General features: G+C 39.8%; 1 protein-coding gene across 5 annotated transcripts in view; it reads left to right on the top strand.

The window, feature by feature from the left end:
* The window catches only part of Tmem71 (transmembrane protein 71), a 34,941-nt gene that overhangs the window by 443 nt on the left and 7,272 nt on the right, over window positions 1-27,226 (top strand). For 2 of the 5 annotated variants that reach the window (XR_011365712.1, XR_011365711.1), the window contains exons 1-7: window positions 5,437-5,844; window positions 7,156-7,237; window positions 8,403-8,463; window positions 8,955-9,167; window positions 12,201-12,373; window positions 22,824-23,006; window positions 27,097-27,172. Coding sequence is in view for 3 of the 5 variants with exons in the window: in XM_069991424.1 (XP_069847525.1) it covers window positions 7,192-7,237; window positions 8,403-8,463; window positions 8,955-9,167; window positions 12,201-12,373; window positions 22,824-23,006; window positions 27,097-27,172 (752 nt within the window). In the remaining 2 variants the exon portion in view is untranslated. Of the gene's footprint in view, window positions 1-1,185; window positions 1,396-2,507; window positions 2,626-5,435; window positions 5,845-7,155; window positions 7,238-8,402; window positions 8,464-8,954; window positions 9,168-12,200; window positions 12,374-22,823; window positions 23,007-27,096; window positions 27,173-27,226 lie in introns of those variants that run through there. The other 3 variants (XM_069991424.1, XM_069991425.1, XM_069991423.1) reach the window with 3 other exon arrangements.

The raw sequence follows: 27,226 nt of genomic DNA, 5'->3' as shown, positions 1-27,226 counted from the left end.
TTATGCATTAGACTCAAGGCATTACCAGTATGTTTAGGGGCCAATTATTTCTCTGATTCTCACTTCTTTTCATGTAAATGGGAATTTTAAATCTACTTCAAAGAGTGGTAGTGAGAATTAAATTAGATAGAAGACTTAAATGTTTCACAAACTGCCAAATGCCAGGTGTTTCCTAATGATTCTTAATGGCATTTTTCAGAGACCCACTTATCTAGTCATTATAATTTATGCAGGTAGATCCAATGTCACTCTCTGAGTTCATGAAAACATAATTTCTGAGCATTCTTTGATTACTTTGCCTCTGGCCCCGTGTTTGCTGCTGGTGATTATAAAGATCAATAAAATACTGTTCCTACTTCTTGTGACATGAGCTTGTACTTAGACTCTTACTAAGAATTTTCTTAATCGCTCTTAGATCTACCTCCTCTATGTCAGCCCCCATTTCTTAGCAACTCCCTTCCTCTCTCCCATTCAAGGGATATATTCTAGTCTTTGGAGGTGGTCAGTGAGAGCAATGAAATAGGAATACTTTTCCTTTCCAGACAGAAGAGCCAAGAGCCACAAATAATTGCTTCAATTGCCACCAATGAGAGAAGAAACAGAGTTGTATTAAGGAGCGTTCCCCACTCACAGGATATAGGGCTTATACAGCACTTGATGTTTCAGTTTCAGGGTATTGCTGGATTCATTGTAGCTGCGTGACTACCATTATTGCTCTTTTTTACATGGGAAGGAGTGTATGGGATTTACATAGCCATGTTGCAATAGTGAATGTCAGGCAAAGCCAAGATAATTTAGAGGTTTCTATGTCTAGATCCCACATTGACATAGAATTTGCTGTTAGATCAAGTTGCAAAACAAAATGAGAATTCAGGGTATCCCCTGGGGAGAGGTATATATAACACTTTTAAGTCAAAGGTGGGGGAGATATAAATATTTGTGACCATAAATGGAGAACATAGTAAATTAGACAATCATTCCCAGTTACTCCCTCCTCCTGCACACATCTGTTTTAGGTCCTAAAACTCTGGGACTCTTAAATGTACCTCCTTACTTCACTGACATTGAATCTGGCTTTGGCTTACAACCAATAAATGGATAGTTCAGATGCCATCTTTGAAAAGAAGCTTTAAAGGCCATAATGGCCTTTTTCTGACTCTCTTGTTCTCTTCCCTTTTCATCAAGGAGGCAGCATCCTGAGTGGTTTATCCTCCAGCTTTGCTCCTAAAATGATGACACAGAAAACAGGGCAGCCACCCCACGACACGATGCCTGAGTCAGACTGAAGCAGAGACAGGACAACTCAGAATGAAAGAGGATTTGCCAGCTGCTTAAAACAGGAATTGAACCTCATATGATTATGCAATCTGATGAGAGAATTAAATTTGTTTACTTGTATGTTTTTCCTTTTTAGGATATATTGAACCAGGCAGGCACTGGTGGCTCATGCCTGTAATCCTAGATAGTCAGGAGGCTGAAATCTGAGGATCCTGGTTCAAAGCCAGACTAGGCAGGAAAGTCCAGGAGACTCTTATCTCCAATAAACTATTCAGAAAAAGCCAGAAGTGGTGATGTGGCTCAAGTGGTAGAGCACTAGCCTTGAGCACAAAGAGGGTTAGGGCCAGTGCTCAGGCCCTGAGTTCAAGCCCCAGGACTGGCCTAAATAAATGAATATATAAATAAGAAGTTTTCAAAAAGCAACACCTAACCAGAAGTCACAGGAGATTTGGCTAGGGTCAGAAGATGGACATGAAGTAGGGGAAAGCAAGGAAAACTAGAATCCCCACTAACCAGCTGGAACACTGACAGCTATATTGGGCTCTTACTAGGTCTGAGCCTCTACCTTTAGTGCCAGGAGTGTTCTGAAAACAACAACAACAACAACAACTCATGGTCTTGCTGCATAGTCACATCCAGCTCTGGGTGAGAATTTGTAAAGCTAATGGAAAGGAAGCATCCACTCATTTCACAAACTGAGCCAAAAGGTCTGTGGAAATGTATTTGCCCTATAACAGTCAGATGGACATTGAGCCTCAAGTAATCAGCACAGCTCCTTCTCCATCTCCACTTTCAAAACTTGTATGTTTTGTTCTTTTTTTTTTTGGTCTGGTCGTGGGGCCTGAACTCTGGGCCTGGGTGCTGTTCCTCAGCTCTTCAGCTCAAGGCTAGCGCTCTACCACTTGAGCCACAGCACCACTTCCGGCTTTTTTCTTTTTGCTTATGTGGTGCTGAAGAATCAAACCCAGGGCCTCAGTCATACAAGGCAAGTGCTCTACCACTGAGCCACCTTCCCAGCCCCTATGTTTTGTTCTTAACATCCATCCTAACTAAAATAAAATAAAAGGAAATAAGTCTAGGAAATGTAATTTAGATTAGGCAAAGTGACATGATAAAGCCATCACATGGGAAAATAAAAGTTTATTGCTATAAACAACTGGGATTTGGAGGGTGATTTTTGCTGTGGCAGGATGGATGTGACAAAATAACTAATCTCTCATTCCTTCCAGATTATTAGCCTTTTCCAGACTTTGGACCATATATCTCCTTCTGGTCCTGATCAAATTTTGTACAATGTTTTGCATAGAGCCCAGCCAGACTTAGATGACAGAAAGTCATACTCACATAGTAAGTGTCTTTTGTGTACTAGATTCTATGTCATTCATAAAATCCAGAATAGCAAACAGAAAAACTGGGTCTTATGATCCTAAAGCTCACAGTAGAGGAAAGAAAACAGCAAGGAAAATTGTGATGCATGCTTCTAAGGAAACATGTAGAGAAGCATGACCTCTGCAACATGGTCTGGAGGAGCAGAGAAACTGCTCAGAGAAAGAGCTATTTGAAATGAAAGATCGAGACAAAAGGCCAAACTTGAGCAGTGTAAGAAGGCCGAAAGAAATTCAGTATGGTCTAATTCTAGAGGAAACATAGGGTAGGGTATGGTAAGAGGCTGGAAAATAGGCAGGCTAGAACCCTACAAAGCATCATCGATTATAGGGATGATTTTGAACTTACAATGGGAAAGGAACAATGAAAGCCATTGAAATATTTAGAAGAGTGCTATAATCATTTATCCATATAGAAAAAGATCATCCTAGCTGTGGCCTGATGAAGATATCAGAGAGAGGGAATATTGGTACCAAATTCAGGCAGAAGAATGTGGCAGTGGGAGCCCCGGAGGAGAAAATGGAGAGAAAGAGCTACACTTGAGAGCTACACAGGCAGTACTATTGGTTTCTCCTAATTTTCTGGCTTGATCCAGCAAAACACAATGTACAAGAAAAATATGAGGTTGGGGTAGAAAGAAAAGATAGCAAATACAGGAGGGGTTTAAGCAAGCAGATATTATTATTTATTTTCTGTAGTATTTTTTAATTAATTTATCAAGTTCAGAAATCTATAGCATTTTTTCCAAAGTGTTCTCAAGCATCCTGGCTATCAAATATCATCCTATAGAGCAGCAGCGTCCAGCAGGAACTGGCAAGAAATGCTACATCATTCCTACTTACTTTTACATGATCCTGGGCAGTTCACAGCAAATTGCAATATGTGAAATACAGCTCTGGAACACAGATGTTTGGAGGTGTTATCTGGGCAAATATTTCTCCAGGCAAATAATTTTAAGCAATAATAAGACCATTTTACTTATGTGTGGTTATAATGCCAAATATAATTTAAAAGATATATAGTGATCTCTATTTTGTAGAAGTCTTTTTTTCTAGGACTTTTCATTCTTACATATACTGCTTATCTCTTTCCCTGTGCACACACGCATCCTCTGTCGATTGGGGAGGACTGAGCAAACTGTGGAACATATTTGAAGCAACTCTAATTTTCTATCAACAGAACAAAAGTTCAGAAGTCAGGATTTGCCTGGACTTTAATTCACATATTGTTGATTCTCCAAGTTAATTGATGATTTATTATATGAACTGCACTATTTTTTGTTCCTGGTGCTATAGAAATTAGGAAAATAAAAATATTCTTAGTCCTTTCAAGTCATTACAACCAATCAACTGTAAGCCATACTACATGCTGAGAAGTGCTAAGGAAAAGCCTGAAGTGAAGCAGGAGAGGAATGAGGAGAGAGCAGAAGACAAGCCATCAGGCAATGTGAAGAAGAAAGCCCGGTGGCTATCTAGAAATGTCCTAGGTCAATGGGGACACTGAGGTTAACGATTCAAAGCAGGAGACAACTGGATCTAAAGACAGGAGAGCCCTGGAGAAGTATGGATGGAAATCCAGCTCTGGCCTTTGGCAGTATGAGAGAAAGCCATCCCAAACTTTCTGATCTTACTTCCATTTCATCACATGCACTTGGTGGACTGTGTCATATTTAAATCAAGTCTTGAACGTACAGTGTTGAGTGCAATGCCTAGATTATAGAAAATGCTCAAAAACATATGAGATAATCACGATTAGTCCTATGTAAACAATACAAACCTGGAAGCCATCTCATCTGGATTTGAATATTCAATGCTTCAGTTGCCTAGGGCCTATTCCACAGAAGAACTTGTCACGTTGCACAGTATTGGTGTGTGGGTGGAGAGGGGAATCCCAAGGAGTAGATGACATCAACTTTTCTGCCAGCCTGAACAACCTAGGCCTCAAAAAAGTGAGTTTATAAGAAACTAATAAGAAATATATCTCCTGCAATTTTGTGGAGGACTCAATTTTCCCCTCATTTCTTTCATCTCGTTTGATTCTCCAAAGGACCCTGTGAGGTATATGTTGTTGTATTTGAGAAAATTGTAACTTAGTGCTTAAGTACAGAATCCAAAGCCACATCACTAGTATGGTAGATAGTTTAAATCTCATTCTGTGAGTACAAAATCCATACTCTTTCCACGCCTTAATGCTGCCTGAAAGTTTATGGAATGGATTGTTCTTTTATCACTTAAACAGCATACATGTATAGAGACACATGAGCAGTATCAAGTTCTTTAGGTGCTATAAAAATATAAATGAAAACATAATATGCCACCAGTAGAGTATTTGAAAAAGCCAAGATTTGTTCCATCAACATATTACCACTGTAACAATTTTCCTAAGCCTGTGCTCCTACTGTCTAACAGTATTCTGTATTGAGTAGCACCCATGTCATTCTCTATGCATTTAAATAGTTTGGACAAAAAAACTAAGTAACAATGCACTACTTGTAATTGAATATAACCAGAAGATGACAAACAAGAAAAAAAAAAACCTGGCTGAAAGTTTTTCTCCAGTTCCTGAATCTTGGGGTTAGTTGTTAACTCAAAAAATCAACCCTTAAGCAACCACAGTATATAATGTGGCCATATTCCAAGGTTGCAAATCCTCAGCGGCTGGTCCAGGAGACTGTCGTGAACTTCACCAGATCCTCAATGTGAATATCACTGATGTGAGCCTGACAGGAAGTGTGACCTCATTCTGATGTTCTGCCACTGGTTACGCAGACTGCTTTTGAAAGAAAACAAGCAGGGCTGTACAGCTGACTTTCACAAGACCTATACACTCTTTTCTAGGATACAGATAAAAAAACAAGCAACCATTGAAGACCAAAGTCTCTGCAATTGCACAGGACAGAGGTGTGTGTGTGTGTGTGTGTGTGTGTGTGTGTGTGTGTGTGTGTGTGTGTGTGTGTGTGTGTGTGTGTGTGTGTGTGAGTGTGCGCGCGCACGCGCGTTTAAAGGGAAGATGGGATTTCCTTTGTGAAGAGACTTCTGCACTTGTTGACATCCTGAAGCTACTTCCAGAACTGCTCAGCCTTCAATATTGCTGCCAGCCACAGGAAGCTTCGGATTTCAGTATTTGTTCTATCATTTCTCACCTGGAAGAAGAAACCAGGATCTCCTCTGGAAGGAACATGTATGAACAAATTATTTTTTTTCTTGAAAAGTTCTAGAGTTGTAAGGGGAATTGTTTTCTCTATGACTAATTCTTGCCTGAAAGTCACTGTACTGCCTATAGACAGCTACAAACATTTATGATGCAAAACAGTAAAATCTTGCTTCCTTCTGCAGAATCTGCTGCTTCATTAGTTCAGAACTAATGTAGGGTAATTTGGACTGGGCATGTTCAGAACATATTGATCAAAATTGAAAGAGAATGACATACTACTGTATCAGATTGTAAACCATGTATTATTTTTATTCCAAACAAATGGGATTTTGTAAATGTGTGCTTTGCTTTAGAGATCTTCCAAGGAATGTTAGAAAAATCTCCCTATCTCTTTAAAGGGAATTTACCAGCTTGATGATACATTTAAAAAAATATGTTTGTATATTCTTTACTGAAGTAGTCATTTTGGCATTTCAGAATTGGCATGAGTGATTTATTGTTTGATGCTTTCAAAACAATCCAGTACTAACTATCATTTTTTTAATGGTTAGAGTAGTGAATCAGATCTTGCAAAGCTCTTAGTGTAGTTATATATAAAAAGCCCAATAGTCAACAGAAGGTAGACTGTTGTAAGAAAAGTAAATGATCCAAGTTTACATAAATTACAAATTTACATAAATTACACATTGATACTTGCTTAATTTGTAACTGAAGAAACACATTACATGTTGACGGGAACTGACTTTTGGTATCTGCTCAGACTGAACACTATTTTGAGCTCTGTGTTCGTTTAGGAATGTCCAAGCTGATAACAAGCTGATAATAATTACAAAAACAGCACAGAGCCTCAACTGCTTGTCGATGGTTCCAGCCATTGGGTAGAAGACAGACACTACCTTCAATTTTGTAAAGCTAATAAACGTAATGAGTCTGTTTTGTGTCAGATGACTTAAATACAAATAAATGTATTGGAGAGAGAGTGGAGAAGACTCTAGAACCAGTCATTTTGCAGACTTCTGAATTAAGTAGCTCACACTATTTTGTCTGAATGACAAATCAGCCTTTGTGAGTCTTGCTTTCCCAAATAAAGTACTTTATTTCTAGGAAAAGATGAATCAGATTAGCTGAGGAATACAATAGAACACAGCATACCAAGTCTTTCAGGCAGACCCATGCTTACTGAAGCCTTACAATCTGGTCTCTTGCCTTCAATCCTCCATCCCTATACTATTTCAGCAAACAAATCTGACTAGTGCAATTAGTAGATGCCATCTGTTTTGGCATCCTTTTTTCTATTTTTATTATATAGTCCATCTTTTTTTGTAATGTCTTTTGCAGAAAATCTGTGAAGTTTGAACGAACGGCCTTCCCAAGATGCACCGAATCTCTCAACTGATGTCGACCCCAGTAGCAAATAAATGTAGGAGAACTGCTATGCATAATTATCTTTGGAACGATTAGACTTCTTTTTAGCAATTTCCTTGCTTTGATTTTGCTGATACTCAGACCATTAACCATCTGTCAGTAGCTTGTGCTTCTTAAATGCCAGTGTGCATGTTGGCAATGATTTTGACTTCATCTCTTTCCTTGAGAGAAATGTGGCATTTTTTTTCTTAGTAGAATAAAATAATCACCAAATTTAAGATGCCTGTGCATAAATGTGAAAAGAGATTGTTTATCAGCTACAGTTAAGATGCAAAACTGTCTAGAAAAAATGCTGAATGATTTTGATAACTACTTTCAGAAAACAAGGGCGTTGTTAAAACGGTAGTGGTTTCACTGCTTCCTTCCTCTTGTTAGTTTCTCCTTCAACCCCCCTTCTAACTCCCTCTCACAAACCCACAATTTTCTCCTGACAAACCAACCAGCTCAATCCTGAAGGTGTAAATTTCTGTGCTTGTGTTGGGAAGTAATTGTCCCTGAAGGAATCAACTTTCACTGGGCCTAGCTCTAAGACTTACTGACTTGCATTGCTTTACATTTCAAAATGCTGCACTAGAATTTAGTTCACTAAGCAGCTGAAACTCTCCCCAGACCAATGGCTACATCTGTAGCTAAGCTTGAATGGATGAATGGATGCTCTCTAATAAAGATAGCTCACAGGCTTCATATATTGGAAAACCTTACAGATTATGATGTCTGATGTCTTCTGCTCACTACCTTACATTAGAAGTCTGTTTAAATGCATTAAACTGGAAGAAACTGGGCAATGACTGAATTCCTCAGATTACTGAGTAAGCTGCAATAATCAACACATTGGAAATTGATTGCAGTTTCCCCTAGCTTTACATATGATGTTTTCTTCCTTTCCTAAGCTCTGTTTGGGGTTAGTGATTTAATTATTGTCAAATTCTGCACTAAGGAACTTCTGGAAGATGGTAGGGTGTACAAAGAGACAGAATAGGGAAATTCCTGTATCATATTTTGTTCCCTGTAGGGACTTGAGGACAAGTTGTGTTAGGCTGATGTGTTGGATGGGTTCACTACTCTGATCTTTCTGCTGGGGGTGGATATCAGCTATTCACACACTTTTGGTCATACTTGTTGGTGAGATGTAAAACTTTCTCTTGTATTTTTTTATGCAGATTCTTCTAGGTCAGATAGTGAACGTGATAGAGAGCTGTCTCCTGAGTGCCTTTTTGCAAGGTAAGGTGTGAAGCTTTTCTCAACCATCAGATTCCTTTCCTGACTGTCTTATTGTGTCCTGGCTTAGAAATATCATTTTATCTATCATGCAGATTTTGTGGGCCTATGTATCTCCAGTTCTATCTCAAAACAAAATGCAATCTTAATCCAGGAATAAAATCCTTTCTTTGGAACATGCCTGCATTTTAAGTGTAGAAAGGTGTAACTTATTTCTTTACTAAGTAGAGAAACTGTATTGGGTACTTTTGCCCCTTCAGATGTATTTTTTAAATATGCTTTCCCATCTCATTTTATTATAAGAGCCACCATTCCCCATCAGTGCACTGGGTGGCCACATCTTATGCACCACTCAAACAAGTAGATTCTAGAATTTGTCAGTGGAGTGTCTGCTTTGCCACCACATTTTCTCTTTGATTTTCTGTCATTAGTCTCATTCTTTCCACAGGCATCCATTGAAATTTCTCCCCAGCGTTTGTCTTTTCTCTCTCTAGATTTGCCTGTGACTTCCTGGATGGTGACAGTTCTTTCGAATGCTGTTCCATAGATCCCTTGACAGGATGCCATCATGCCTGCCGCAGGAGTCCCAGGCTCCTCACCAATGGCTACTACATCTGGACAGAGGACAGCTTCCTCTGTGACAGCGATGGGAACGTTACCCTGAACCCCTCTCAGACCAGTGTTATGTACAAGGAGAACTTAGTTAGGTAAGTAGAGAACATTGCGTAACAGCAATCAAGTCCATCCATCATTCATCCATTCATCCACTCAATAATCATTTATGAGGAGCTCATTACTGGTTGAGACTGTGGGCCTCAAAAAAGGAATCCAGGACAGGGATACCTAAGGTGAAAATGAAAATGAACTGAAGCAATCCAGATGCAGAGATACAGATATGTAGAATACAAATAGGGTAGAGAGTAAAAGAAAGAAGCCTATACTTGTGAAAGAGGTAAAGGAGCTTCCTAGAGATGGTGGTGATTAAGTTGAGTCCTAGAAGACGGGTTATGTTAGAAAAAATGAAGCGGGAAGTGAGGAGAAGGCACAGACATAAGGTCCTGAGAATCCTGGAATAGTTAGGAAATGTACAAAGCTTGGCAAGGATAGACCCTGGGTGGGAAGGGAAGGGGAAGTCTGCAAGAACAAGGCTGAGCACATAAGAAAGGATGGGGTGGAGGGAGGTTACCATCACACTGAGACTGGATTTTATTCTGTAGATAAAGAGGAGCCAAGCAAAAACGATGTGATTTATATTTATAAAGTTAAAAATGATCGCAATGCAGAGATGGATGCGCAGGAGTGTATGTTTGTGTGTGTGTGTGTGTGTGTGTGTGTGTGTGTGTGTGTGTGTGTGTGTGTGTGTGTGTGTACATACGCATGCACTCCCACACCTATGTGCCCCAGTATTAAGGCTTAATCTCAGGACCTGGAACTCTTGCTTAGCTCATGGCTGGTGTTCTACCAGTTCAACCATAGCTCCATTTCCTGCTTTTTGCTGGTTAATCTGAGATAAGCATCTCACAGACTTTTCTGCTTTGACTAGCTTCAAACCATGATCCTCAGAGGATTACATGTCTCTGACACCCAACTAGGAGGATTCTATATTGTGAAGAATTGTTCTGCACACTGTAGGATATTTGCAGTATCTCTGGCTTGTAGTACTCATCTGCCTGGGTAGTATTCCTTCCTTAGTATAACAGTAAAAGATAGTTCTCCAGAAATAATCAAATATTTCTTAAGGACCAGAATCACTCTGGCTGAGAATCACCAGCATAAGAATGCCCAAGGTTTACAGCAATCCATCTCAATGCTGCTGGAAACCCAATCCAAAATGCATCTTCTGAGAGCAGCTGAGGACGCCCCCGCAGGAGAGCAGAATGTTATAAAGGGAAAAGTGTCCCATTTCCTCTTTGCATTACTTGGCTTCAGTTCAGACTCCCTGCGTTTCTCACCAGTATAATGTGTTTAACACAGAGCTTCGCACAGGCCATGCAGGCACCAACAAAGTTACTCTGTTTTGTGCTCAACTCGCCTCTCTGCCCTCAATCTGGGCCCTCCATGTCATCCTTGGTGCTTGAAAGTCTTTCCGAACGGCAAACCAAATCATGTCACCAACATTCATTTCCCCTCGTCTCCATTTTGCTCTAATATTAAACTTTATGAGCTGTCTCCCCCTATACTAATTTTGAACCCAGGGCCTTACATGCTTTGTTGGCTTGCTTGGCTGGTGATTACCATCCAAGCACTTGAGGCATGTCTCCACTCCTATTTTTTGCTGGTTATTTTGCTGGACTTTTTTTTTGTCCAGGAGACTTCAAATCATTCTCTGAGGTAACAGGCCTGAGCCACTGGAGCCAGCATGATCTGTCCCTTTTACCTCTCCAACCTTATCTCCAAGAATGCTCCAATATCCAAGAAAGTCCCCTTTGTTTTTCATTAGCATTGCCTTTCCAGTGCTCTCAAATCAGCCAATTAGTAAGACTTGTAGGACATGTGTCCCCAACATGTCATGGAGTGCACAAGAGGCTATGGAGCTCCATTGTCTGGGGCTGCTAACCAGCTCTGTCATTTACTTTCTGGATGGCCTTAGCCAAGTAACTTAACCTTTTGGGCCTTAGTTTCCTGACCTCAGAAATGAACAACAAAATGGTGAGACAAAGGACAAAGGGACCAATGCGACAGCGATACTCACAAGACACCCTATTGAAAATGATCAGTACAACTGGAGGGTGAAGTTGAGGGGAGGTAAAGGGGGAGAAAAATGAAGGAGGGGGTAACAAGTTCAACAAAAAATATACTCACTACCTTACTTATGTAACCACAACTGCTCTGTACATCACCGTGACAATAAAATTTAAAAAATAAATACACACACAGCAAGAGTTAAATCGTTGACATCAAGACGTATTTTAAAAGTAAAATACTAAAGATCTGAAGAAGTCTTTCTTACATTGAAACACAAAATAAACTAATTATAAAAAATGAGTAATAACAGTACCTATCTCATGCGACCATTTTAAGGGTGAGATGAGTTTGTCTATGTAACACACTGAGAAAGCTACCTGGCACAGAGTAAGGAACACATTAGATATATCTGTATTGTTCTTGCCATTCTCCAACAGTATCTCAGTATCCTGGGTATTGACCCAACATCCCAGCACACAGCAGATTCTGAAGAAATATCTCTGGATTTCCCATAGTATGTGGATTTGGGGCATAAAAGACTATAGTCACAAATGCTACCCCAAATCTAAGCTATACCTCAACTCAAAGGCTCCATACACTCTCTTTTTGCTCTAATAAATGGAATTTATCCTCACAAAATAGTGTTCTAAACTAACCAAGAGACTAATTAAATCATTTATATGTTTAAAGAAAAGAAAACTGGTGCTCTATCAGTTCAACCATAGCTCCGTTTCCTCCTTTTTGCTGGTTAATCTGAGATAAGCATCTCACAGACTTTTCTGCTTTGACTAGCTTCAAACCATAATCCTCAGAGGATTACATGTCTCTGGCACCCAACTTGGAGGATTCTATATTGTGAAGAATTGTTCTGCACACTGTAGGATATTTGCAGTATCTCTGGCTTGTAGTACTCATCTGCCTGGGTAGTATTCCTTCCTTAGTATAACAGTAAATGATAGGTCTTCAGAAATAATCTATGTATCAAGTCCTTCTCACCAAATTCTGTTTCAATTCTGCTACTTATTGTTCACTAGGCTACTTCCATTTCTTCCTAGAGTATTCCGAAAGAAAAAGAGAATCCGCCACACTCTTCCGTCTTTCTTCAACCCCAGAGCCTCTAAATCCTGGCTGGCTGGAAGTATCTTCGATGATGTAAATTCTTCCCCAAATGAGGAAAGCTGGCTGGAAGATGTCAGGAGGCCAGATATATATCATCACAATGAAAATGGTGAGTTTGAATCTCACTTCCTGCAGTGAAGCATACTTCCAAATGGGTAGTGTTGGGCATAGGGTTCTGGACCAGTTTCCAATCCACAGAGATAATCATTTTGATAAAAGAGAATAAAGCACTGACCCAGGTCTGTCTGTGTCAAAAGCCTAGACTGTACTCTTTGTCAGGAAGATTGTACTCTCCTTTCAGAAGTCAAATACAGAAGGTCCCTCAGTGTCCAGTCCCAAAGAACAAATTAGTAAGAGACATATAGCATAATTATAATAATTTGAGTGTATAGTGCTTATAGTTATATGCCTACTATTTTTCTCAAGCTGGTTCCTGGTGGAAAAAGTCAAGTACTACATTAAATTCTTTAATATTTTAATTTGCAGTAATTATTTTAAAATTCATGTGATCTTGCAAAATAATACATCCAGTTTTGCCCACAACTAACAATTTGTGCAAATACAGAACATCACCAAAAATTTTAAAGTGACATTGACACCAAGTTATGAAGACGCCATTGTGCATTGTGTGTCTGTTTGCACATGTGCACAAAAAATACTAGACTTATTTTTAAAATAGTATAAGAGTTCATTAAGTGAAAAAACAATTCTTAACATAAACAGATGGTTAATAAAACCAAGTATATTCCAGTTCTTCTGAATAACAATGAAACACATGCAGGACCTGAAGAGTGGGCTTGCAAAGATGGATGGTGATTGGCTAAATAACCAATGTGCCATGCTAGAGGTTGGGTTTTTATCTGATAAACTATGTATATTTTTGCAGTACCTTAAGCTGCACCAGATTTGGTTGTTCAAAGTTACCTTTGTGGTAACGTGCAGTGAAGAATGGCTGGGGAAGAGTTAGTGGGAGCTCAGAAACAATTTCAAACCTGGGAATCACCAGAGACTGAAAGATAGTAAGGCAAAGTGATGAGGAGAATGGTCTTTGGAGCTGGATGGGCTTAAATTCAAGTCCTTTTCCTATTTAAGTGTTCCTGGGAAGTTAATTAACCCTCTGGTTCTCTGTGTATTCATTTGTATGAACAGAAAAATAATAGCACAAAAGAATTCCTATGAGAATGAAACAAGGGTAATTCATTAAAAAGTACCATCAGAGCACAGGACTCTACAAAAACAAAAACAGAAGAAAGGTACAGATTAAAGTCAGGGAAAGAAACAATGAATCCCATTTTATATAGGTGGTATTTGAGGTGTTTATGGGACCTAGGAAGATAAAAATTGGTAAACCAGACAAGGAAATTCATGAGCAAGAAAGGATCCAGAGATACCAATTTAGAAGCCAACCTGAGCAACAGGAATGGTTTCTGGAGTAAAAAAATCTACCTATGTGCAATAAGTAAGTTAGCAAAGAGAAGCATAGAGCAAAAAATTTCAGCGTATTGAACTGAAGACTAAGAACAAGTGTTTTCCAATTAATAGTAATGAGCTTTATAGATCAACACTAACCAAGACCATAATATGATATATTATTGCAAAGTCCCAGAACCGTCAGGAGGTTTATTATGCCTATCCCCACTTTCTAGGGCAGGAGGCTAAGGCAGATCAGATACTTCCCATGCAACCTTCCCATGCAAGGACAGGATCCAACTTTAGTATGTGCTGCTAAGCCCTATGCTGTATTGGGAAAAGGCTCTGGGACAGAGGACCCTAGACTCCTGAGAGAAGACAGTACAAAGAAACAGCTAGTGGTATCCATATTGAGTAAGATTAATCTAGATATTCCATAGCCTTTGGGGACTTTCAGGAGGAGGGAGGGATGGAAATTCTGCATGGGATCTCCACTGAGAAGACAAAAGAGAGGTCATCTTGCTGACTCAACATCCCCAACAGATTGGTGCAAATACCTACATTAATCAGAAATACTTGCTATGTTTTCATTGCCACATTTGGAATAGCCTCAAAGTAGGCAATCCAACCTTGAACATTTTCTAATCTCAGGACCTTTTAATCACCCTCAAAGTGAAAGCCTATTCTCATTAGCTGTCATCCCTCATTCCCTATCATCCCCAAACAATCATTAACCTACACTCTAACTCTATTGATCTGCCCATTTCAGACTGTCATTTTTAAAAATTATTAATGTAGAATTGACAAATAAAAACTATATATATATGTGTGTGTGTTGTGAACAATGTGATGATCTGATTTATGTAAATGCACTGAGAAATGGTTATGTCAAGCTAACATATATCCATTAACATATTAACATATATTAACACGTATCTATCACCTCCATGTACTCGAAGATTTTCCTGTGGGAATATTTTAGTTGCTCTGTTACCAATTTTCAAGTGTACAATGTATTATTAATATCTGTAATCTCCATGCTGTGTGACCTTGTTGACCTCTTTGATGGAAACTTACATCATTTGACTAGAATCTATCTTCCCATCCCCACCCCTACCTACTCCATTCTTTGGGAGGTTGTCTCGTTTCTTATTGGCTAATGCTGTTTATGCCTGCCACCCAAATGCTTATTCAAGTTTCCATCTGGCCATTCTAGGTTAGCTTTCTAAAGCAAGTTTCTTCTCAGGTCTCAAGCAGTGTTTTCCCAAATGCTGATGGAGTTGACGATGGTTTGGGGACCCAACAGAAATGAGCATTGTTAATTACACAATGAGAAAAATTAGGCCCCTCTTCAGATCCTTTCAGAATCCTGATAGAATCAAGAAGACCTGCTCAGTATAGAACTCAGTAGGTTTTGATTCCCAAACACTTGCTATTTTTCCTTTTGTTTAAGTAAAGTTCTTTTTAGCAAAGAATGGTCTCAGAGAAGCTACAACGGTTACACAGCATAAATAGAAGGTTGTATTTTCACTGTATTTACTTTTAAACATTTCTTTTCTCTTTAGAACATTGAAATAATTTATAGAAAGACGCCTTTAAAATAAAAGTATAAAAAGTGGTCCTTTGAAAAAAATATTAAATGACTAAGAAGAATTAAGTTTCTGGTATAGCAAAGATGGGGGAAACCATACTTGATGACTAAACTTTAGGAAAATGATTCCAAAGGCAATGTTTCTTACATTTGGAAATTAACATTTACTTTTGCCATAGTTGCCTCTTCCAAATATGTCCAAACAAACTTTAAGGCAGTTGGACCACAGTGGTGCTGCACGTGCATGAGGTTTCTTATTAAAATTCTCATGGTTGTCAAATATCTTCTAAATATATAACAAATCAAACCACCCGGCTCCAAAATCAGTAATTAGTCAACCTGGATATGCCCAGGCTTTAGAAATCTCTCATCTTGGCTGTCAGCTATAATCAACTGTTCCTCAGACTTCTTATTTTCCTGATTTACCCGAGACTCCGTGACTTTTATCAGCAAGTTATTTTTTTTCTGGAAATATAGCCTAGTTGGAAGATTCCTGAAGAATTCAGAATTAAATTGTTTTGCTGTTTTCTCTCTGCGAAATGGATGCAATCAAACACTACTTCCCTCGATTTTCTCCCTAGCTTCATTTTCTTTTTAGGAGAGAGAGGATTTTTTTTGCCTACTTGATTTGTCCTCAGTTCACCCCTTCCCCAGCTGTGTGAAGACACCTTTCTCATTAGCAGCAATTCAGTCTTTAGACAGGGCATTTCACAGCTCCTCAAACCCTACTACTGTAATACCGGGATGTGTTCCCAGAGTCTGTAAGTCATTCTCAAGGAGATTAGAGAATTCTTACAGAGAAGTCTGAAGGCAAGCTTCCATAAGCTCTAATCCTGCCAGCCCCAGGGCAGGCCCATCACTGTGCTTGTAGTACCAGGTTTTCTCTAAAACAATAACTCTGCCATGATTTTCTTTGTTAAATAGTTTTGATGGTAACAGTTACTCATGGGTTTGGGCTTCTCAGTACAAACAGCAATAATGTACTTTACATGCCAGGTATGGAAAGTCTCTGGAAAATGCAGAACTGACCTATTTTGACAGAAGCAAACTGCTCTGAATTTAAAGAAATCAAGTGAAACAACATGAAATTAATGACCTTAAATGTAATACAACCAAAGTTAATATTGTTATTTGTTGTTACCAGTCAAGGAAATTGGGAGTTGGGGCCAAATCATGACCTTTCAGAGATGAAAAAAAAAATCTTTGGTCAGTTTTTAATCTTAGGGATTGTAATTTCTGTGTTTCATGTCATCTCTTCTTCCTAGAAATTCTGTATAAAATTTCCAATACTCCACATAGAATACACTTCTTTTTTGCCAATCCTGAGGCTTGACCTTGGCGTGGGCACGGTCCCTGAGCATCTTTTGCTCAAGGCTAGCACTTTACCCCTTGAGCCACAGCACCACTTCTGGACTTTTCTGATTATGTGGTACTGAGGAATTGAACCCAGGACTTCCTGCATGTCAGGCAAGCACTCTACCTCTAAGCTACATCCCAGCCCCAAACAGACCAATTTTCCTTTTTTGTTTTTTGGTGGGGATTTTTTGTTTGTTTGTTTATTTTGGGTTGTGGGCTTAAACTCAGGGCCTGGGCACTGTCCCTGAGCTCTTTTGCTCAAGGCTAGTGCTCTACCTCTTTGAGCCACAGCACCACTTCCACAGCTTTTTATTTTCATCCAGTTTTCAATGACAAAGCTCTACATTCCATCCAGGCAGCTTGAGGACACAGCACAGGATCTTACTGTTGTCACAGTCTTGTCTACCTCTTCCCAGCCTCTCCTGCATATCTACTAAGCCATGGAAGTTCCCAGTTTTTCCTCACTTCCTTATTAATTTGGCCATCTAGCTTTTTTGTTTTTAAATAGCTCCAATAAGATATGATTAAGATACAAGAATTACACATATTAAATGTTGGCAATTTGATGAGTTGTACATGTGCCCCCTTGTGATACCATCACTACCATCACAATAATTATCATATCTAATATTCCCCAATGGTTCTTTGTGCAGTGTATGTGTAAGAACACGTAAGATGTGTGTTACTTTCTTAACTGAATACCATCTCATTAACTGTGCAAGATTCTGTACAGCAACTCTTTGGAATTCATCCATTTAATATAATTAAAAGTCTGCATTTCCCATTTTTCCTAAGCCTTGCCTTCCCAGATCTTGGCAAGGCTATTGTATTTCTTGTTTTTATGTGTTTAGTTATTTAGATCCTCCTAGAAGTGACCTACATGGTATTTGTGCTTCTGTGGCTGGCTTATTTTGTTTAACACACTGTCTGATGGGTAAGTTTATGTTTCATGTGGGAGAAGTTCCTTCTTTATTTAAGGGGAATGACATGCTATTGTGTGCATATCCCCAATTTCTTTACCCATTCATCCCAGGATTTTGTCTACCACATGTGTGCTGCAGTTACCGTTGATTCAGGACCTTCTCTTGGGTGTGGTCCTTAGTAGATGATTTGCATATTCCATGTTCTGCCTCTTTCTTTCTCTATGGCAACAGCAAGGATGCTTCCATAGACTGCTTTGTCTTATGGCCACAAGTTATTGGTAGAATGAGGTTAGGGAGGAAGCTAGAGACTTGGCAGGAATTCCCCAGCCAAAGGCTAGTCAGTTTCCATTGTACATAGGGCCACTGGCAGACTGAGTCCTCAAGCTGGACAATGAGGCCATTCTGCTCCCTCAACAACTTAGTCTCAGGTCTTTTCAATCTTTCACAGGGCTCAAAACTGACTGAATATCTCCACATTTACTGTTACTCAATTATAACAGACTCAGATTAGCCTTTAGCCTACAAACCTGCCTTAACCACCATCCCCCTCATAACTCTCCATTCAGTCACATAGTAAGTCTAGTGAGTGCTCACCATGGGCTAGCTAGGTACTAAGACAGATGGTGTGACCTGTTTCTTGAGTTTTTTAGTCTAGTGAGGGAGATGATCAGTAAAAATCATAAAAATTAGCTGGACACTGGTGACTCATGCCTATAACCCCAGCTACTCAGGAGGCTGAGATCTGAGGACCATCGTTTGATGCCCACTGGGGCAGGAAAGTCCATAAGATTCTAAAACAGAAGTGGTGTTGTAGCTCAAAGTGGTAGAGCCCTAGCCTTGAACAAACAGAGCTCAGAGACAGAGCCCAGGCCCAGAGTTCAAGCTTTATGACTGATAAGAAAAAAATCATACCAATTATCCATCATTGAATCTCTATTTACACAATCATTTTATAAAAGCATTTATTATGATTCTATGCAGGTAGAGAGGAGGGTGTTTGGACAAGAGCAGGCACAACCAGGAAAAACAGACACATCTCCCTTTTGTCACCATTTCCCAGAGCTCCAACGTTCACGTTCCAGCGTTCCAGCCAGAACCATCTCACAGGTCTACCTCTAGCCATGCAGAGCCTGAGCTCTCATGATGCCTCACAGACTGAGGTCTTGAGACCTCTGCATCCTCCTCCTTCTTCCCTTACCTCCTCCTCCTCTGCCTGGTCTATTCTCTTCCTGCCATTTTCTAGAAGAACTGCTACTCATCCTCCACATTTCCATTTCATCACTGCCTTCTCTGTGAAGCCTCCCCAGATTTTCAAAGACAGACACACACACTCCTTCCTAAACTTCCACCCGATGACCTGGGTGAGTTCTCATTACAACAATGGCCTCATGGCCTTCGCATTGCTCTCTCGTTTGCTTGTGTCTCCTCCAGAAGCAGGATGCAGCAGATGTAATTGGATTGGTCTCCCCCAGCTCCTTGCACAGGGCCATGTGGGCAATGAATGCACTGAAAAATAAATAGATCTCCCTGCCCTATGCCCTTGAGGTGTTTGTCTTCACATCTATTCTTGCTGCAGTTGCCAGAATTTTCTGGCTTAGCATCTTCTCTGGGGTGTCGCTATGGCCTGCTACAGTCCATGTCTTTCATTAGTCATTTTATGCTCCAGATGTCCCCCACCGGCTTTCCAAGTGAGAAAGCCTTGCTATTTATTAAGGAGGGATGCTCAGATTTCCCAGACAGTTCCTGTTGAAATGTCTACGACATGCTACAAAAAGTCTTCTGGATTCCCTCAGCTCTTCCTGTGTCTTTCGTTGTTCTTGGTACTAACCCCTTGGCTATTACCTGCTTCACTTCCAGTGTGTGTTTCCTAGAGATCCTTGTGCTGTGAATAATCAGCTTTGCAAGGGGACAGGTGGCAGTGGTAACAGTCCTTTTCTTCCCTTTGGATGCTTTCTTCAAGAAGGCACCTTGTCATATAGTACACTAAATGGACCATATTTGATAAACTCTGTACCTTGAGGTGTTTAGAAACAGGATAAGTCTTTTATGGTAGGGCAATATCCTCCATGCTCAATTCAAAGGAAAACGATCCCCTTTCCAAGGTTGGATAACAAGCTCCTTTTATGCTAGAGTTGAAAATTGTTGAGACTTCCTTTTCCATTTCAAGCCAGCCTTTAATAACTTACCAGTGCCCTCCTATCTCCACCAAGCCACCTGACCATCTGCTGATAACTCTATTTATTACCATGATTATTGCTTTTGTTTCTCCCCCACCATACTGTATTTCAAGTGTCTACATTTGTCCTTGTCCCATTTAATTATCACAACAAAACTGAAAAATGGAAACTGTTGTCCTATTTTGTAGATGAGGAAACCTGGGGTCAGATAATTAAGCAAAGTGACTGTATTACATTTACTATGATTTACAATCTGAAGAGTAAATAGATGGGACAACTTGATCAAAGAACATTGATTCATGTACAAACATATCACCAGGAAATGTGTTGAAAATTTAATATGCACTAATTTTTAAAGACTCAAACAGTAAAAATAAAAACCCAAATACCAAACAGAAATAGAAGTAAGAATAAATTCATGGTCTGGTCTTTCTAAAGCCCAAGTGTTTGCAGCTTCCCCAAACCACCTTTTTTTTTTTTAAAATGCAATCTGTTTACATCCAAAGAGCAGTCTCTTTATTACTGCTTCCTTCTGGTGACTGTCATGTGCACTGACTTATAACCTAAGATTTTAACCTCCTTTGGCAAAATATCTGGGTTTTTTACCTTGTATCCTTCCCATCTCTCTGGATGGCTTACAATGGATGGATTTGGTAAGTATCTGTCAAATATTTAGATAACCTGAGCATTTCCTTTTGTGATAAATCCAAAATTCATGTGGATCTTAGCACTAATGGTCTTAGTTAGATAAAAAAATATTGTATGGATTAAAAATAATTTTACAAGTCTATTTCAGCGTTTCTCCAAGGTAAAAAGATGTTAGGAAAATTTTCTCAAACACTACACCCACTGCTCAAAGCTTGAAGATGCCCCCAAGCATCTGCTAGTCTAGAGTTCTCTTTTCCTGTATTGCTGTATTTATTTTCCTTGCCCATGGGTGATTATCTTCTTGGACAGTTTGTAACTTTGGCTTGTGGCCTCATCTTCCTTGAGCTTTCTCTGTGGGAAGCTGCACAGCTTAAGTTGGAAGAGTTTCTCAATTGCCTTTTTTGCTGACATCACAGGGCTACTATAAACCTCAGACTTTTTATGAATATCAGCTTCTCAGATTAGTACAGATTTTAGCCTATCCTAATAACCATTTTAAAAAATCTTAGGAGAGACAGTTCATTCTTTATCCCTGAACTACTGCACATTCTTTTGCTGTTTGACCTAACTTTTTTTATTAGGCAAATAGACATTTGTGTCCCTGCAGAAACTGAGTTATAATTTTCTATTTATCTTCAGTCTAAGGCATTTCCCCAGTTCTTGTGGAGTTCTTCAAACCACAGTCTTTTGATCACTAGGGCTTGTAAGTAGCCCTTTCCACTCATCTGAGCAGCTTTAACCACAGTTCTTGGTTAGAATTCTGAATTTCCTTGGTTTGCCCCCATAGGAATGTCCTTTTCTCTTGAGCTTCATAGTTAAAAATATTGGATATGTGCCATCTTTTAGATATTAGCCCAGGAAACATCTGCATCCCATACAAGACTTCTTCCTACTATCTATGAGTGGATCAAATTTAATTATCTCTGCCTCAAGTTCTTACCTAACATCATACATGGGAATAAAGTTAGGCCCTTCAGTAGATATCACAAGGACCAGCAAAGATAAAACCTAGAGAATGGTTACATGCTAGATGAACCAAATCAGAGACATGCAGAGAGTCTGAGCTGTAAAGCTAAACTTGCATGTAGCTGAGGGATATTCTCAATATGCATCCTTTCTAATAAAATCCAATCAAGATGATGATAAAATAGCATTCCTTGATGAGCTCATGTTGAAGACACCAGTTATTACTCTGGAGTTACCTTGGCATATTTGAAACTTTGTGATATATGGTTATTAGATGAACTAGCTTGTTTTATGGAAGGAGTATTAGATTAATGTTAGGGATATCATAGAATTAATTCCGATTCATGAAACTATGTATACATTAAACAGCCTCTTTGAATCAAATAACAAAGAAGATATTTAGTGTACAGTATTTTAGCCAGTATGTATTTTATGGAGGGAGGCCTTCCTAATGATACCTGTCACAAGCTATTCTCCCACTCTGTTTCTTATGAAACTATAAGCTGCATGTGAGCAGAGGTGACCTCTCTCTAATATACTATTGCTTTTTAGAAGTGTAGCCAGTTCCTGATACATAGTCACATTCAATTAAGGTTGAATCAGTGAAGTAGCTGGCTTTACTATGATGATGAATGATATAAATATATGAGGTTCATCTACTCACCACACATCCTTCACCCAACATCACATGGGGATTAAGTGTCCTTCTCTACATGATACCATTTCATGACATTCTTCCAGAGTCACTTGGATTTCATTATATGTCAAAATGATATACTTTGTAACCATATACAAATGCTGCATGACTGTGTGAACTCTGCTTCTCTTTCTCAGGCATGCTCCATCACACTTCTGCCTGCAGTGTGCGTTCTCCACTCTTCAGGTGTGAAGTCAATGGCTTCCATGACTGAGCTTCAAGGTGTATTTCTAGCTTCACCTTCCCCTAGGCTCCTTTGAGTTGCTTTAATTCTGACCAGATGGCTTTTGGCTACCTTCACTAAACTTTCAGTCTCTGACCATTGCTTATCTCTGCACCAAAGACCTTTCTGTTCAGCCTTTGAGGGCGAGGACCAGTGGAAATACCATCACATCCAGAAATCCTACTATTGCATTGTAACAGTGGAAATACCATCACATCCAGAAATCCTACTATTGCATTGTAACAGTGGATCGGGGTTGCTATTTGAGTTATTAAGACCAATCATTGAGCAGTTACAAAACACATTCCTTCCCCCCTCCCCCGTCTCTCTCTATGTCTCTCTGTGCCTCTCTGTGTCATTCTGTCTCTCTCTGTCTCTCTCAGTCTCTGTCTCTGTCTCTCTTGCTGTCTCTCTCTGTCTCTGTCTGTCTGTCTGTCTGTCTGTCTGTCTGTCTGTCTGTCTGTCTGTCTCTCTCTCTCTCTCTCTCTCTCACACACACATACACACACACACACACACACACACACACACACACACATTTACAGAATGAGCCCTTCTGCTTTTCCAGGAGATAATTTTGACTGTCCTCCAGCTGAGGAGTGGGAGTTGGAGAAGCTTGGAGAGACTGTGGAAGCCTCCTCCTCAAGCCGCCTCCTATCACAGCAGCTCAGAGAAATCTCCCAGGACACCCCTCTTCAGCCTCTTAGGAGAGCATCTGAACACTTCCAAGAGAACATTCTGGATCATTCAAGTGAGTTATTTTAAATCTTTGTCACACCCACTGATTTCCTTCCTTTCGGTGCCTGAGAATGACATAGCATAGCAGTGACTCATGTGCACTTGAGGGTAGCCTGCAGGAGGAGGGGCCTGGGCCTCTGTAGCGCAAGTGAGGCGCTTCTAGCAGGGGAACTGGCCTTTGGTTGTCATCGTAGAGACAGCAGAAGTATTGGTTCCACAGTGTTTTATTTTTTTCACAAACCATGATGACATCTTGTGAAACACTAGGTTTTAATAAAGCTGAAAAGAGGGACCACAGGTTTCCTATTTCCCTATATTTAGCTGTGTATTTGACATACTCTATAAAAAGAAGAAGAAAAGGAAAGATGTTAGGAAACCATTTAATATTGTGTGCCTTGCAGGTAAAATGAAAGAACTACAGGTATTGGTATTTCCTGTCAGATCTGGAAAGAGTACGTTCCACAAGCCTGTCTCCAAACCTCGAGTATGCTGATACTGGCTTAATCATGTTTGGATTCTGTGTTGCATCTGTGTTGGTTCTGCCTTCGGCTTGCCAAAATTCAAAGCCCCACTCCCCACTTTTAGCTACAATCCTATGAATGATCTTTGGGGTTTACCAGACTCTGAAAATTAGCATTTCCATCTGCATATGGAGCCAATCTGAGCTCCTGTCTCATAATGATGAAAATAATCCACACAAGGCACTGTCAGGTCTACTGAATAGTCACCAAATGTGAGGATATTATTACATAAGATCGAGATTATGTGAAGATTGTTTTCATTCCATTTGCCTTTACAAAGTCATAAAGACTGACATTAATGATCATTCGTTCAACCCCCAAGGTCCATATGCCCTATGCATTAAGTTTTGTTGTTTGTCTAGTGGTATTGTGGTTTGAACTCAGGACCTTGCATTGGCACTCTACCATTTGTGTCATGCCCCTTTCCATTTTTGTTGTTTTGAGATAAGATTTCCCATCTATGCTTGGGCCAGCCTGGATTTTGATCCTCCTATTTATGTTTCCCACATAGCTGGGATGACAGGCCTATACTACCACACCCAGATTTTATTGGTAGAGTTGAGGTCTTGCCAAGTTTTTGTCTAGGCTAACCAGCTATAACTATGATCCTCCAAACCTTTACTTCCCAAGGAGCTAGGATTACAGGCATGAACTACTTTGCCTAGCCTTGTTAAAGTATTTTTTAAGTTTCCTCTGCAGATAATATAATGATTCAGAAGGTAACATTCTATGATTTAGATAGTGGCCAGGTTATCAACATTTAATGAGATTACTCAATAACCACCTCCACCAGGAATCCACCCTTCTCTGGGTTCTGTGGCTCCCTTCTCTTTCATGCCCATTATCTCTACTATTATTACGTGCTTTCTTCTATGTCTCCCTTATCAAGCTCTGAGCTTTTTAAAGATGTAATGAGGGGACTGGGAAGGTGGCTCAATGGTACAATGCTTGCCTTGCATGCATGATGTACTGGGTTCGATTCCTCAGCACCACATAAGCAGAAAAACCCAGAAGTGGTGCTGTGGCTCAGCCTTGAGCTGAAGAGCTGAGGGACAGCGCCCAGGCCCAGAGTTCAGGCCCCACGATCAACAACAACAAAAAGCAAAGATGTAAAGATGAGCACCAGATAATAATCAGCCTTGAATTCTAAACATCCCACATGGTGCTTGATACAGAGTAAGTCCCCCCTATTGTAGTGGACCAGTTAATAAGTGTGCCAGCTCTGCACACATATAAAAAAAATACTGCCACTCAGACAGGCCATGTAGCCTTGGTACCCTGCAAGGATTTTTGAAAGGACAAGTGCATGATTTTTACTGTCTGTAATACTGTACCTGCTATACCTGGATGCCCCTACTATTCCTCATGAACACCCCCCCCCCCAGGACTCTTGGGATTCTATATGGATAGCTCTACTAGACTATTTGTTTTCCTTTTTCTCAGTAGGCTATGTCATCTGAGTGGACAAGGTCTGCATTCATTCAGTCCTTCATGTCTTCCTTTTGCATGTACACTCAATTCCAGATGATGTCCTACATGCTGAGAACATCAGCATGTGTGCCATCAACTGTGTTCATCAGGGTTTTCCAGTTCCATGGGGTGAAACCCAACATACAATGGATTCATCAAATGGAACTTGTTAACTAGTGCCAATGAAAATTCTGGAACATGGAGTTGAGGATTCTTTAGTTCCCTGCCTCTGGCATCTCTTCCCTCCTGTGTTTGTGTGGCTCTGCAAAAGATCATCTCTCCACCATGGCTCTACTGGCTTGGGACTTATACCTTTGCCAGTTCCAGTTCAGTACAGAGAAAGACAGCAATATTCTACCAGTCTGGAGTTAAGACTAGAGGACTAGAGTTGGTTCTTGAAGGGTTCCATTCACATGGCAAAATCTAGGCCTTTAGTCATAAGTATGTGAGGTTCCAAGAGTCTGGGGATGGATCAAATGCTGGGAAAGCAGTGGACTTAGTCATTCTGTCTACACCACACAGTAGACAAAGGGTAGATGATGTAGATGATTCTCCAAGGAAAACCTTCATGCTGCTTCTGTCAACAGTGTGCAGCCAAGTGAGAGAACATAGAGAAATAAACCAGGAATTTTGAATGAAATGATAAGAGTTCTAAGGGAAATACGAAGGAAGGATAGCAACACAGAGAACAGCTGACAGCTGACAGCTAAGGGAGAGCTGATGGTGTCAAGGCAGGCTACCTGATGGAAGCCATATTTGAGGCATGCCAAAATAAGTTATACATGGCTACTGAAGAAATGAAGGTCAATAATTGGTCCAAAATCACACAACTCCTTTCTGCATTTACAACTCCATTCTGTATTTACAGCCCATTCACCTTCAACACCATGTCTAGTGCTCTTTTCAGTTTTTCCAGCTAGATTTATTTCTATTAGGAAATGTTTTCCAAACTCCACATGAAATCAAGGGAGGTGAAAACTAGAGATAGACTTTAGGAGCATGGCTTCAATTGAACCCTCACTGATGTATTTAATCCACAGTGTGCATAAAGTACTACTATACATATACAGGGACATAGTTTACTACTGCTACCCGCTCTATTACCAGGCTTCAGGATTCCGCCCACATTCTGGGCTAAGTAGCTTTGGTAGCTGATTCAGTCTTCATTCACAGAATGAATATCCAGAATAAATACACTCATCACATAGTTATTCCTAGTTTTAAACAGCTCTTAGAAAACTGAGTTTTTAAAGCATGGCAAAACTAAGTTGAGATGTTTATGAATTCTTTTAAAATCTTTATGTGGAAGTCTTTAAACCAGTTCAGATTTCTTTCAAGTGAAAAAAGTAATACTCAGGTTGACAAGTGATTTAATTCTCATATTTATAACTACTGGAGGCTTTGCATTCATTTGTAATGTGCCTTGCCAGGTGGCTGAATTATTCACTGACTGGAAAGAGTTTTGCAAGGACAAATATTTCATAATTCGTGTTCTCTTTTTGGATCTTTAGAGCCTCCCAGCATGCTAAGTTGCAACTGTCTTTTCCTGCCCCCACTTTAGACAAAACACTGTGTTCTGTCTAGATGTCGTTTTGGCATCCGTACCTCATAGCTATGTGGCCTTGGACAAGTTCATCATTTTTCTCAGTCATGCTCTTCTCATTTCAGACCTGAGATAATTGGTGCCATCTTATATGAGCATTGTGCTGATAAAATCACCTTCGTATAGGAAAGCTACTTGTGAATTGCTAGGCATTGTACAAATATTAGGCATCATTACTATTACCATCATTATCATCATCTTCAGAGTCAGCATGAACTCAATAAAGTCTTTCCTCAATGGAAAAGCAAAAGGAGAATCCAAAATTGTGTTAAGCAGTATAACCTGTCTTTTATTTTACAAAACAGAGGAAACTGATTATTTGTAGACTGTTTTTAGCGAATGGCCCCCATATGACATTATGTGATTCTATCTTGTTCTTTATTGCTAATTGCTTAAAGTGACATACATTTGAAGACTGTTTAGAGGAGAAGCCTTAGTATGAATTTGTTGTTCCCAGCTTATTTAATAACAGTGGTTTCTAACTCATTTGCATTTGCTCCTCCTCTTAGAACCCTGTCTGATTCGAGAGGCTTCCTTTCAAGCAGTCCTGCTTGCCTTGTGCTTCATTATTTGTGTTTGTGCAAGGTAATTTAGATTTTCTTTTCATGCAGCGGTGTTTTATAATGAATGAGTCTGCAA

Source organism: Dipodomys merriami, unplaced genomic scaffold (genome assembly GCF_024711535.1).
Source record: "Dipodomys merriami isolate MVZ:Mamm:240054 unplaced genomic scaffold, mDipMer1.0.p SCAF_4, whole genome shotgun sequence".
Classification (NCBI taxonomy): domain Eukaryota; kingdom Metazoa; phylum Chordata; class Mammalia; order Rodentia; family Heteromyidae; genus Dipodomys; species Dipodomys merriami.
This window is presented reverse-complemented; position numbering and strand designations above follow the sequence as displayed.